Raw genomic sequence first — 11,533 nt, 5'->3', positions numbered from 1 at the left:
ATGTAAGAAGGGCTTTATAAATAAATTAGATTTTTATATCTGGCTCTCCTGTTTTCACTGTTTATATAGATTTTAGGTTCCTATTGAATTCCCCAAAGAGGCTAGAGTAGTCAGTCCATATAACTGCTATTCACATAAGGTAAATAAGAAGCACAATAGATGTGTAAGAAGAATATGGTTTGACAAAATATTGTAATTTAATTCTGGTATGTTAAAATAATCTAATTCTATAAAATGTGGGGAGAGCACTGTCCATCTGCCTCTCCACCAAAACAAAGTCCACGTGCTCCCCTATTCCATGTGACATTACCAGTGCCCAATAGGGTCATTGTAAAAGCCATACTTATACCCGTCATACCCAATTATTAAAAAAGTCAGTATTTACAGTGAATCAGTCACAGCCCCACAATAGGCCAAAACGGAGATGAAAGGAGTTCCGGTCATTTGTGGTGTATGGGGCCGTGTTGTGACTTGGCCCTTTACATGAAGAAGTAGAGCTGCTCATCTTTCTCCTTGTCTGAGATGTCATACACCTGGCTGGTCTTCAGCTTGCGGGCAGGGCGCTGTGATCTAGCCATCAGTTTCTTGCCAGTCTGGAGAAAAGGCCTTATGTTAGCATCAGCAAATAAAGAGAACACAATGGTATGGTTTCTTTAGTACAATTATATGAAATTAACTCATGACATTTACCCAATTGTATTGTACTAGAACAGTCCACTTGGTAATTAAACCAATGGCTTAGTTATGCAATATCTCATTTAGCCTATAGGCATCTAATGACAACATAATGTTACACACTGATTTTCAGGCAGAAATTGGCTCATAATTTTGTACTATAGGATTGTAATGGTGTAGTATTGAGGCAGATTGTGTGACTGACTGTTTTCTTGACGTCAGCCTGGGCTCTCTCCAGGGCCCTCTTTAGCCTCTCTTCCTGGTGCTGCTTGTCCTGATGCATCTTCTCATCACGCAGCCTGGGGAAGGGAAGGAGGAAGTGATTATAGGGGGGAAAGAAAAGGGTAGATTAATCTAAACAGCTAGAAATGTTTCAAACTAAAAAATTATCTGCTCTGGTACTCAGCTACCACATGGAACATGAAATGTAACAGGGCCCAAGTCCAATTGCACAGACCTGAGTTTCGTCCTCTGCATCAACTAACCACGTTCATGAACTAACCAAAGGCAACTAGGCAAAGCCTAAGGACCTAGAGATTTAAATGGAATAGGGCCAAAGTGACTAGCCTATTTGACGGTCTTACGAGGCTGCGTTCCAGCGCTTGCGTACCTGAACCTCCTCTCCTTTTCCTTGACCCTCTCGGCCAGCACCAGCCGCTCCTTGGGGACGATCTCCACATTCTCCAGCAGCTCGTCCAGGCGGCTCTCGATGGCCTTCAGCATCTGCAGCGTGCTCAGGTTGGCCTCGCTGTCGCCCACGCAGCCCCGGTACACCTCCTCTACCTTAACGCCCAGGGAGTCGAACATACCCTCCTTCAGAGTAGAGGGAGAGAGAGAAGGAGAAAGAACAAGAGCGTGAAATATCTATGTGATCTAAGGCCAATGACTGGCACACTACTGGTATTAGCATGTCCTCTGATTCTCTGCGTAACTCCCAGTGACCTGTCCCATTTCCTGCTTTGGGTAAAAGTTGTCCGAAGTCACATATCTAGGATATGCTTACTTTCCCAAAATCCTAACATCCACCATGTGCTCTAAACTGACCTTAGATCAGCAACTTTCTTCCTACCTGGTCGTCCGACTTGTACTTCCCAAAGTTGAAGAGGCGGGCCCTCAGCTCCAGCTCGGCAGCCCGTTCCCTCTCCCTCTGGATGGTGTGGGTCATGATGTCTATCTGCTGGGTCAGCTGGTTGGTCTCCACCTCCCTTCAGAGAGGTGGATGTGTGCACACAAATAGAAACAAATGCAAGTGAGGAAAGAGAGAAGGAACTATAGAGGGTAGAGTGTTGACATAAAACCTTGCTCTTGTCAATGTCAGTCAACATCATTTCTCATCCTCCTTTTTATAAGTGAAGTCCGACTACGAGCACCCATATTACGTAGAGATCAACTCTGCTATACCATTGAGTTCTAGCCTATCTACAATAACTATGGTAGTGTACATTCATTTTCAACTTGGCCCTCACTTCCCTCTCTATCTACCTCTGACCTCTGACCCCTGCAGACCTTTCTTACATCTTCTTGCGGTTGTAGTCCATGACCTGTCGGAACTCCTCCTGGGCGTCTTCGGTCTCCCTGGAGTTCTGGATCAGAGAGAGATTCTGCTCTTCCAGCTCTGTCAGCAGCTCCAGCAGCTGCCTGGGGTCCCTGAAGTACAGCTCCGGGTCCTCCTGCAAGGGGCAACAAACACCACATACAGGTGACAGACTTCTTTTGGGGTAAGTGGAAAACTAAGGGTAAAGTTTATAAAACATTTAAGGGAAAGATATCCTTTAACAGGAAGCTAGATGGCCTAGATGCGAGAAGTGGGGTTTGAGTTTGGCATTGTCAGATTTGGGGCTGGTTTTCCCAGATTAATCCTAGTCATGCTCTCTTAAAAATAAAGGTTAAAGTTGGAACCAAATAAGGTTTCTAAGAGCGATGCCATATGCGGAACCATTTTAGGTTCTCTGAAGAAACTTAAATTAGATGGTTATGTGAAGAACCATACAAAACTCCAGGTAGAAACAAAAAACAGAAATGTTTCGGCCCTCTAGGACCGGAATTGCATAGTTCTGCTGTAGGGTCTTGAGCCTTATTTGCATATTTCCCAGGGTGCCTTACAAGTGAATTTTAGAGTTACGAGTACCACCCATGACTGTGTTTGCTAGTGACAGAGACACTATTGTTGCATTAATTCATTTTCATTACTGTGGTCTTCACCAAGTGAAATACTAAATGAATATGAGAAGACTAAGATACTTTATGAGACTACCTAAAGGATTTAAACTAGAACAATCATTTCAGTAATGGGTGCAGTAAATCCAAGTAACAGATTGGATTAGATGAGAAAAATCTGTTATTTATATTTGAGTAGCATAAGATTAATTAATAAATCAATGTACATTCAATGTACAACTGATATTGAAACAAGCAATTCTAAAAATCTACCTGCAATAGAGCATGCTTGGAAATATGATAATGATGGGCGTGGTTTTGGTCCAACTCTGGTTATTAACACCAACACTGGGGTTCTTTTACACCACTGAGAGTCAATTGAACTCTTTACAGTATTAATTAAACTCCTGAATCAACACTAGAAATATTACACTGAAAAAGCAACAGTAGTTATCAGTGGCCAATTTGCTGTGTGCTAGGAAAGGAAGACATCCGCAGGCTTCCGTACATTTCAAGAATTCTGAAAAACCGTAGATGCCACGCCAAGAAACCGACACTTAACTCAAAGGTTCTTTATCGGGCAAGTGTTCTCCAAGGAACATTAAGAGCTGAGGAAGAACCATTTAAGAACCTTCACCTTTTTCAGTGTGGAGTAAAGATATTTTAAGTAGACCTGGGTTCAAATACATGTGTATTCGTGTATCTGGCATTCAATTTTAGTATTTTCAAATACACAGCCCAAAACTACTTTATTTGATTATTTGAATGGTTATGTGTTAAAAACCAAATAGTCTACCAAATTATATTTGAGAGTATTTTCAAATACTTATTTCAAACACTATTTTAAAATACCTGGGTTAAATGCATGGGAGTGTATTTGAGTCAATGTATTAGTGTTTTCAAATACTTTCCAAGTGTATTTCCAAATACAGTAAAATATTCAACTACTTTTATCAAATAAAAGATATCTGAATACTTACTCTGAATGTATGTGAAAGTAATTGAGATATTTTAAATAGTATTTCAATTCTCCATTGAGCTTGCTTTTTAGGCCTGGGGCTTAATCTGTGTCCAGAAAACCAGCCCATTACATGTTCTGTCATATTCAGGCTGTATTTACATTTTATTCAAACCGTCTCATTCATAAAATTCTGGTGTCAGCTTATCGATGGCTGAAATTTGCCAGAAAGCAGTTGTCTTCCAGCGTAATTCTGATCTTCTAAAGTTGAAACTAACCTCATATTCAGAGCTGTCAGTCTTCAGCTCTGCCACAGGGTTCCTGAAAAGACAGGAATTCAGCACTATAGCAACAATTAGAGCGTATAACATGGTCATCACTTTTCTTTTCTTTTTTCTTTTATTTAACCTTTATTTAGACAGTCAGTTAAGAACAAATTCTTATCAAATTGTATTAGTCACATGCGCCAAACACAACAGGTGTAGACCTTTCAGTGAAATGCTTACTTACAAGCCCCTAACCAACAATGCAGTTAAAAATATATGAATAAGAATAAGAAATAAAAGTAACAAGTAGTTAAAGAGCAGCAGTAAAATAACAATAGCAAGACTATATACCGGGGCTGTACCGGTACAGAGTCAATGTGCGGGGGCACCGGTTAGTCGAGGTAATTGAGGTAATATGTACATGTAGGTAGAGTTATTAAAGTGACTATGCATAGATAATAACAGAGAGTAGCAGTGGTGTAAAGGGGGGGGGGGGGGGGCAATGCAAATAGTCTGGGTAGCCATTTGATTAGATGTTCAGGAGTCTTATGGCTTGGGGGTAGAAGCTGTTTAGAAGCATCTTGGACCTAGACTTGGCGCTCCGGTACCGTTTGCCATGTGGTAGCAGAGAGAACAGTCTATGACTAGGGTGGCTGGAGTCTTTGACAATTTTTAGGGGCTTCCTCTGACACCTCCTGGTATTAGAGGTCCTGGATGGCAGGAAGCTTGGCCCCAGTGATGTACTGGGCCGTACGCACTACCCTCTGTAGTACCTTGCGGTCGGAGGCCGAGCAGTTGCCATACCAGGCAGTGATGCAACCAGTCAGGATGCTCTCGATGGTGCAGCTGTAGAACCTTTTGAGGATCTGAGGACCCATGCCAAATGTTTTCAGTCTCCTGAGAGGGAATAGGTTTTGTCGTGCCCTCTTCATGACCATCTTGGTGTGCTTGGACCATGTTAGTTTGTTGGTGATGTGGACACCAAGAAACTTGAAGCTCTCAACCTGCTCCACTACAGCCCTGTTGATGAAAATGAGGGCATGCTCGGTCCTCCTTTTCCTGTAGTCCACAATCATCTCCTTTGTCTTGATCACGTTGAGGGAGAGGTTGTTGTCCTGGCACCACACGGCCAGGTCTCTGACTACCTCCCTATAGGCTGTCTCATCGTTGTCGGTGATCAGGCCTACCACTGTTGTGTCATCGGCAAACTTAATGATGGTGTTGGAGTCGTGCCTGGCCGTGCAGTCATGAGTGAACAGGGAGTACAGGAGGGGACAGAGCACGCACCCCTGAGGGGTCCTTGTGTTGAGGATCAGCGTGGCGGATGTGTTGTTACCTAACCTTACCACCCGGGGGCGGCCCGTCAGGAAGTCCAGGATCCAGTTGCAGAGGTAGGTGTTTAGTCCCAGGGTCCTTAGCTTATTGATGAGCTTTGAGGGCACTATGGTGTTGAACGCTGATCTGTAGTCAATGAATAGCATTCTCACATAGGTGTTCCTTTTGTCCAGGTGGGAAAGGGCAGTGTGGAGTGCAATAGAGATTGCATCATCTGTGGATCTGTTAGGGCGGTATGCAAATTGGAGTGGGTCTAGGGTGTCTGAGATAATGGTGTTCATGTGAGCCATGACCAGCCTTTCAAAGCACTTCATGGCTACAGATGTGAGTGCTACGGGTCGGTAGTCATTTAGGCAGGTTACCTTAGTGTACTTGGGCACAGGGACTTTGTTGGTATTACAGACTCGGACAGGGAGAGGTTTAAAATGTCAGTGAAGACACTTGCCAGTTGGTCAGCGCATGTTCGCAGTACACGTCCTGGTAATCCGCAGCCTTGTGAATGTTGACCTGTTCAAAGGTCTTGCGGAGAGCGTAATCACACAGTCGTCCGGAACAGCTGGTGCTCTCATGCATGTTTCAGTGTTATTTGCCTCGAAGCGAGCATAGAGGTAGTTTATCTTGTCTGGTAGGCTTGTGTCACTGGGCAGCTCTTGGCTGTGCTTCCCTTTGTAGTCTGTAATGGTTTGCAAGCCCTGCCACATCCGATGAACGTCGGAGCTAGTCCAATTCGATCTTAGTCCTGTATTGACACTTTGCCTGTTAGATGGTTTGTTGGAGGGCATAGCGGGATTTCTTAAAAGCTTCCTGGTTAGAGTCCCGCTCCTTGAAAGCGGCAGTTCTAGCCTTTAGCTCAGTGCTGATGTTGCCTGTAATCCATGGCTTCTGGTTGGGGTATGTTTGTACGGTCACTGTGGGGACGACATCATCGATGCACTTATTGACGAAGCCAATGACTGATGTGGTGTACTCCTCAATGCCATAAGAAGAATCCCGGAACATATTCCAGTCTGTGCTAGCAAAACAGTCCTGTAGCTTAGCATCTGCTTCATCTGACCACTTTTCTATTGACCGAGTCACTGGTGCTTCCTGCTTTAATTTTCAGATTTGACAAACGGAGGGTGAGGGAGAGCTTTGTACGTGTCTCTGTGTGTGGAGTAAAGGTTGTCTAGAGTTTTTTTTTCTCCTCTAGGTTGCACATTTAATATGCTGATAGAAATTTGGTAAAACAGATTTAAGTTTCCCTGCATTAAAGTCCCCGGCCACCAGGAGTGTCGCCTCTGGATGAGCATTTTCCTATTTGCTTATGGCGGAATACAGCTCATTGAGTGCGGTCTTAGTGCCAGCATCGGTCTGTGGTGGTATGTAGACAGCTCCGAAAAATACAGATGAAAACTCTCTAGGTAGATAGAGTATCTCATGATAAGCTGTAGACCACACTAACTCAGGCGAGCAAAACCTTGAGTCTTCCTTAGATATCGTGCATCAGCTGTTGTTTACATATATGCAGTCTGCCCCCTCGTCTTATCAGACGCCGCTGTTCTATCCTGCTGATACAGCGTATAACCAGCCAGCTGTATGTTGATAATGTCATCGTTGAGCCACGACTACGTGAAGCATGAGATATTACTGTTTTTAATGTCCTGTTGGTCGTTTAATCTTCCTCGTAGGTCTACGATTTTATTTTACAATGATTGCATGTTAGCTAGTAGAACGGAATGCAGGGGGGGTTTATTCGATCGCCTGAGAAGGCAGCCCGACCTCCGTCCTCTTTTTCTCCGTCGTCTCTTCACACAAATGACAGGGATTTGGGCCTGTTCCTGCGAAAGCAGTATGTCCTTCACGTCAAACTCGTTAAAGGAAAAAAAAGCTTCTGCCAGTTTGTGGTGAGTAATCGCTGTTCTGATGTCCAGAAGTTATTTTCGGTCATAAGAGACGGTAGCAGCAACATTATGTACAAAATAGGTTAAAAAATAAGTTACAAACATTGCAAAAGAACAAACATAAAAACACAATCGGTTAGGAGCACGTAAAACGTCAGCCATCTTCTCCGGCGCCGTCTTCCACTTATTTATAATGACTTGCACACACACACTCACAATTTGTCACTCCGACCTGTCGACTGTCTAGAGGGGTTCCTAGCATCCCGGATCGGTGGCAGCTCTCGGTCCGCAAAGGACCCCTTACGGTCCATAGCTGTGTGTGTGTGTGTGTGTGTGTGTGTGTGTGTGTGTGTGTGTGTGTGTGTGTGTGTGTGTGTGTGTGTGTGTGTGTGTGTGTGTGTAAGAGAGAGAGAGAGCAAGGAAGAGAGAGACATAGAGAGAGAGAGATAGATAGAGACAGAGAGATAGATAGCGAGATGAACAGAGAGATAGACAGAGATATAGACAGAGTTAGAGAGACAGAGTTAGAGAGACAGAGTTAGAGAGACAGAGTTAGAGAGACAGAGTTAGAGAGACAGAGTTAGAGGGACAGAGTTAGAGAGAGAGACAGAGATAGCGAGACAGAGGGGGAGAGAGAGACTTATAAAAAGGGAACTTTAGTGTAGACACAATAGAGCATCACATCCTGTATGTTTTATAACAAACACTAAGAAAAAACACATACTAGTACGTCTTTTCGGAGTAGCCCTCTCATCTTTGTCTTTCTCTTTGGGCTTGTCCTTGGTGGCAGACTTGGTGGCAGACCTGGTGGCAGACTTGAGTTTAAGGGTCTTGCCCTTGGCCCTATGTGCCTCTTGCCACTCTAGAGGGGACAGCTTGAAGAGGAACTCCTTGTGCATCTTGAACTCCTTTATGATGTCCTCAAACTTAGAGATGTCACTGCAGTGGGAGAGCACACACGCACGCACACAAATGAACGAAGGCATGAACATGTGCACAGACACACATCCTTGAGATATACATGATATACACGTACATCATGCATTGATGTTATAGTTGATTTCCAATATTATACTGAGGTAGGAGGCAATGCCCATATTAGCTGTAATGCTCTGTATGTTACCCACCTCTTAATGCTCACCATATTAGCTGTAATGCTCTGGGTGTTACCCACCTCTTAATGCTCACCATCTTAGCTGTAATGCTATGTGTGTTACCCACCTCTTAATGCTCCCCATATTAGCTGTAATGCTATGTGTGTTACCCACCTCTTAATGATCACCATATTAGCTGTAATGCTCTGTGTGTTACCCACCTTTTAATGGTCACCATATTAGCTGTAATGCTCTGTGTGTTACCCACCATCTTAGCTGTAATGCTCTGTGTGTTACCCACCTCTTAATGCTCACCATATTAGCTGTAATGCTCTGTGCGTTACCCACCTCTTAATGGTCACCATATTAGCTGTAATGCTCTGTGTGTTACCCACCTCTTAATGGTCACCATCTTAGCTGTAATGCTCTGTGTGTTACCCACCTCTTAATGCTCACCATCTTAGCTGTAATGCTCTGTGTGTTACCCACCATATTAGCTGTAATGCTTTGTGTGTTACCCACCTCTTAATGGTCACCATATTAGATGTAATGCTCTGTGTGTTACCCACCTCTAAATGCTCACCATATTAGCTGTAATGCTCTGTGTGTTACCCACCTCTTAATGCTCACCATCTTAGCTGTAATGCTCTGTGTGTTTCCCACGTCTTAATGCTCACCATCTTAGCTGTAATGCTCTGTGTTTTACCCACCATCTAAGCTGTAATGCTGTGTGTTACCCACCTTTTAATAGTCACTATATTAGCTGTAATGCTCTGTGTGTTACCCACCTTTTAATGGTCACCATATTAGCTGTAATGCTCTGTGTGTTTCCCACCTCTTAATGGTCACAATCTTAGCTGTAATGCTCTGTGTGTTACCCACCATATTAGCTGTAATGATCTGTGTGTTACCCACCTTTTAATGGTCACCATATTAGCTGTAATGCTCTGTTTGTTACCCACCATCTTAGCTGTAATGCTCTGTGTGTTACCCACCTTTTAATGTTTACCATCTTAGCTGTAATGCTCTGTGTGTTACCCACCTTTTAATGGTCACCATCTTAGCTGTAATGCTCTGTGTGTTACCCACCTCTTAATGCTCACCATCTTAGCTGTAATGCTCTGTGTGTTACCCACCTCTTAATGCTCACCATCTTAGCTGTAATGCTCTGTGTGTTACCCACCTCTTAATGCTCCCCATATTAGCTGTAATGCTCTGTGTGTTACCCACCTCTTAATGTTCACCATATTAGCTGTAATGCTCTGTGTGTTACCCACCTTTTAATGTTCACCATATTAGCTGTAATGCTCTGTGTGTTACCCACCTTTTAATGGTCACCATGTTAGCTGTAATGCTCTGTGTGTTACCCACCTTCTTAGCTGTAATGCTATTTGTGTTACCCACCATCTTAGCTGTAATGCTATGTGTGTTACCCACCTCTTAATGCTCACCATATTAGCTGTAATGCTATGTGTGTTACCCACCTCTTAATGATCACCATATTAGCTGTAATGCTCTGTGTGTTACCCACCTTTTAATGTTCACCATCTTAGCTGTAATGCTCTGTGTGTTACCCACCTTTTAATGGTCACCATATTAGCTGTAATGCTCTGTGTGTAACCCACCATCTTAGCTGTAATGCTCTATGTGTTACCCACCTTTTAATGTTCACCATCTTAGCTGTAATGCTCTGTGTGTTACCCAACTTTTAATGGTCACCATATTAGCTGTAATGCTCTGTGTGTTACCCACCATCTTAGCTGTAATGCTCTGTGTGTTACCCACCTCTTAATGGTCACCATATTAGCTGTAATGCTCTGTGTGTTACCCACCTTTTAATGGTCACCATCTTAGCTGTAATGCTCTGTGTGTTACCCACCTTCTTAGCTGTAATGCTATTTGTGTTACCCACCATCTTAGCTGTAATGCTATGTGTGTTACCCACCTCTTAATGCTCACCATATTAGCTGTAATGCTATGTGTGTTACCCACCTCTTAATGATCACCATATTAGCTGTAATGCTCTGTGTGTTACCCACCTTTTAATGTTCACCATCTAAGCTGTAATGCTCTGTGTGTTACCCATCTTTTAATGGTCACCATATTAGCTGTAATGCTCTGTGTGTAACCCACCAACTTAGCTGTAATGCCATATTAGCTGTAATGCTCTGTTTGTTACCCACCATCTTAGCTGTAATGCTATGTGTGTTACCCACCATCTTAGCTGTAATGCTCTGTGTGTTACCCACCTTTTAATGTTCACCATATTAGCTGTAATGCTCTGTGTGTTACCCACCATCTTAGCTGTAATGCTCTATGTGTTACCCACCTTTTAATGTTCACCATCTTAGCTGTAATGCTCTGTGTGTTACCCACCTCTTAATGGTCACCATATTAGCTGTAATGCTCTGTGCGTTACCCACCTCTTAATGGTCACCATCTTAGCTGTAATGCTCTGTGTGTTACCCACCTCTTAATGCTCACCATCTTAGCTGTAATGCTCTGTGTTTTACCCACCATCTTAGCTGTAATGCTGTGTGTTACCCACCTTTTAATGGTCACCATATTAGCTGTAATGCTCTGTGTGTTACCCACCATATTAGCTGTAATGCTCTGTGTGTTACCCACCTCTTAATGGTCACCATATTAGATGTAATGCTCTGTGTGTTACCCACCTCTAAATGCTCACCATATTAGCTGTAATGCTCTGTGTGTTACCCACCTCTTAATGCTCACCATCTTAGCTGTAATGCTCTGTGTGTTACCCACCTCTTAATGATCACCATATTAGCTGTAATGCTCTGTGTGTTACCCACCTTTTAATGTTCACCATCTTAGCTGTAATGCTCTGTGTGTTACCCATCTTTTAATGGTCACCATATTAGCTGTAATGCTCTGTGTGTAACCCACCAACTTAGCTGTAATGCTCTATGTGTTACCCACCTTTTAATGTTCACCATCTTAGCTGTAATGCTCTGTGTGTTACCCAACATTTAATGGTCACCATATTAGCTGTAATGCTCTGTGTGTTACCCACCATCTTAGCTGTAATGCTCTGTGTGTTACCCACCTCTTAATGCTCACCATATTAGCTGTAATGCTCTGTGCGTTACCCACCTCTTAATGGTCAACATTTAGCTTGTAATGCCTCCTGGTGTTACCAACCTC

At 43.3% G+C, this 11,533-nt stretch overlaps 1 protein-coding gene across 1 annotated transcript; it reads right to left on the bottom strand.

Annotated features, from left to right (window-relative positions):
- Positions 1 to 479: 479 nt before the first annotated feature.
- Positions 480 to 10,726, bottom strand: LOC120036457 (cilia- and flagella-associated protein 100-like; the record flags this gene model as incomplete). Its single annotated transcript, XM_038982893.1, has 8 exons — positions 480 to 593; positions 881 to 974; positions 1,286 to 1,488; positions 1,745 to 1,880; positions 2,191 to 2,345; positions 4,069 to 4,133; positions 7,996 to 8,210; positions 10,695 to 10,726. Coding segments are annotated over 8 exons (1,014 nt in total), but the record flags the coding sequence as incomplete, so codon positions are not given.
- Positions 10,727 to 11,533: the final 807 nt, after the last annotated feature.

This window comes from Salvelinus namaycush, unplaced genomic scaffold, assembly GCF_016432855.1.
Source record: "Salvelinus namaycush isolate Seneca unplaced genomic scaffold, SaNama_1.0 Scaffold1338, whole genome shotgun sequence".
Classification (NCBI taxonomy): domain Eukaryota; kingdom Metazoa; phylum Chordata; class Actinopteri; order Salmoniformes; family Salmonidae; genus Salvelinus; species Salvelinus namaycush.
This window is presented reverse-complemented; position numbering and strand designations above follow the sequence as displayed.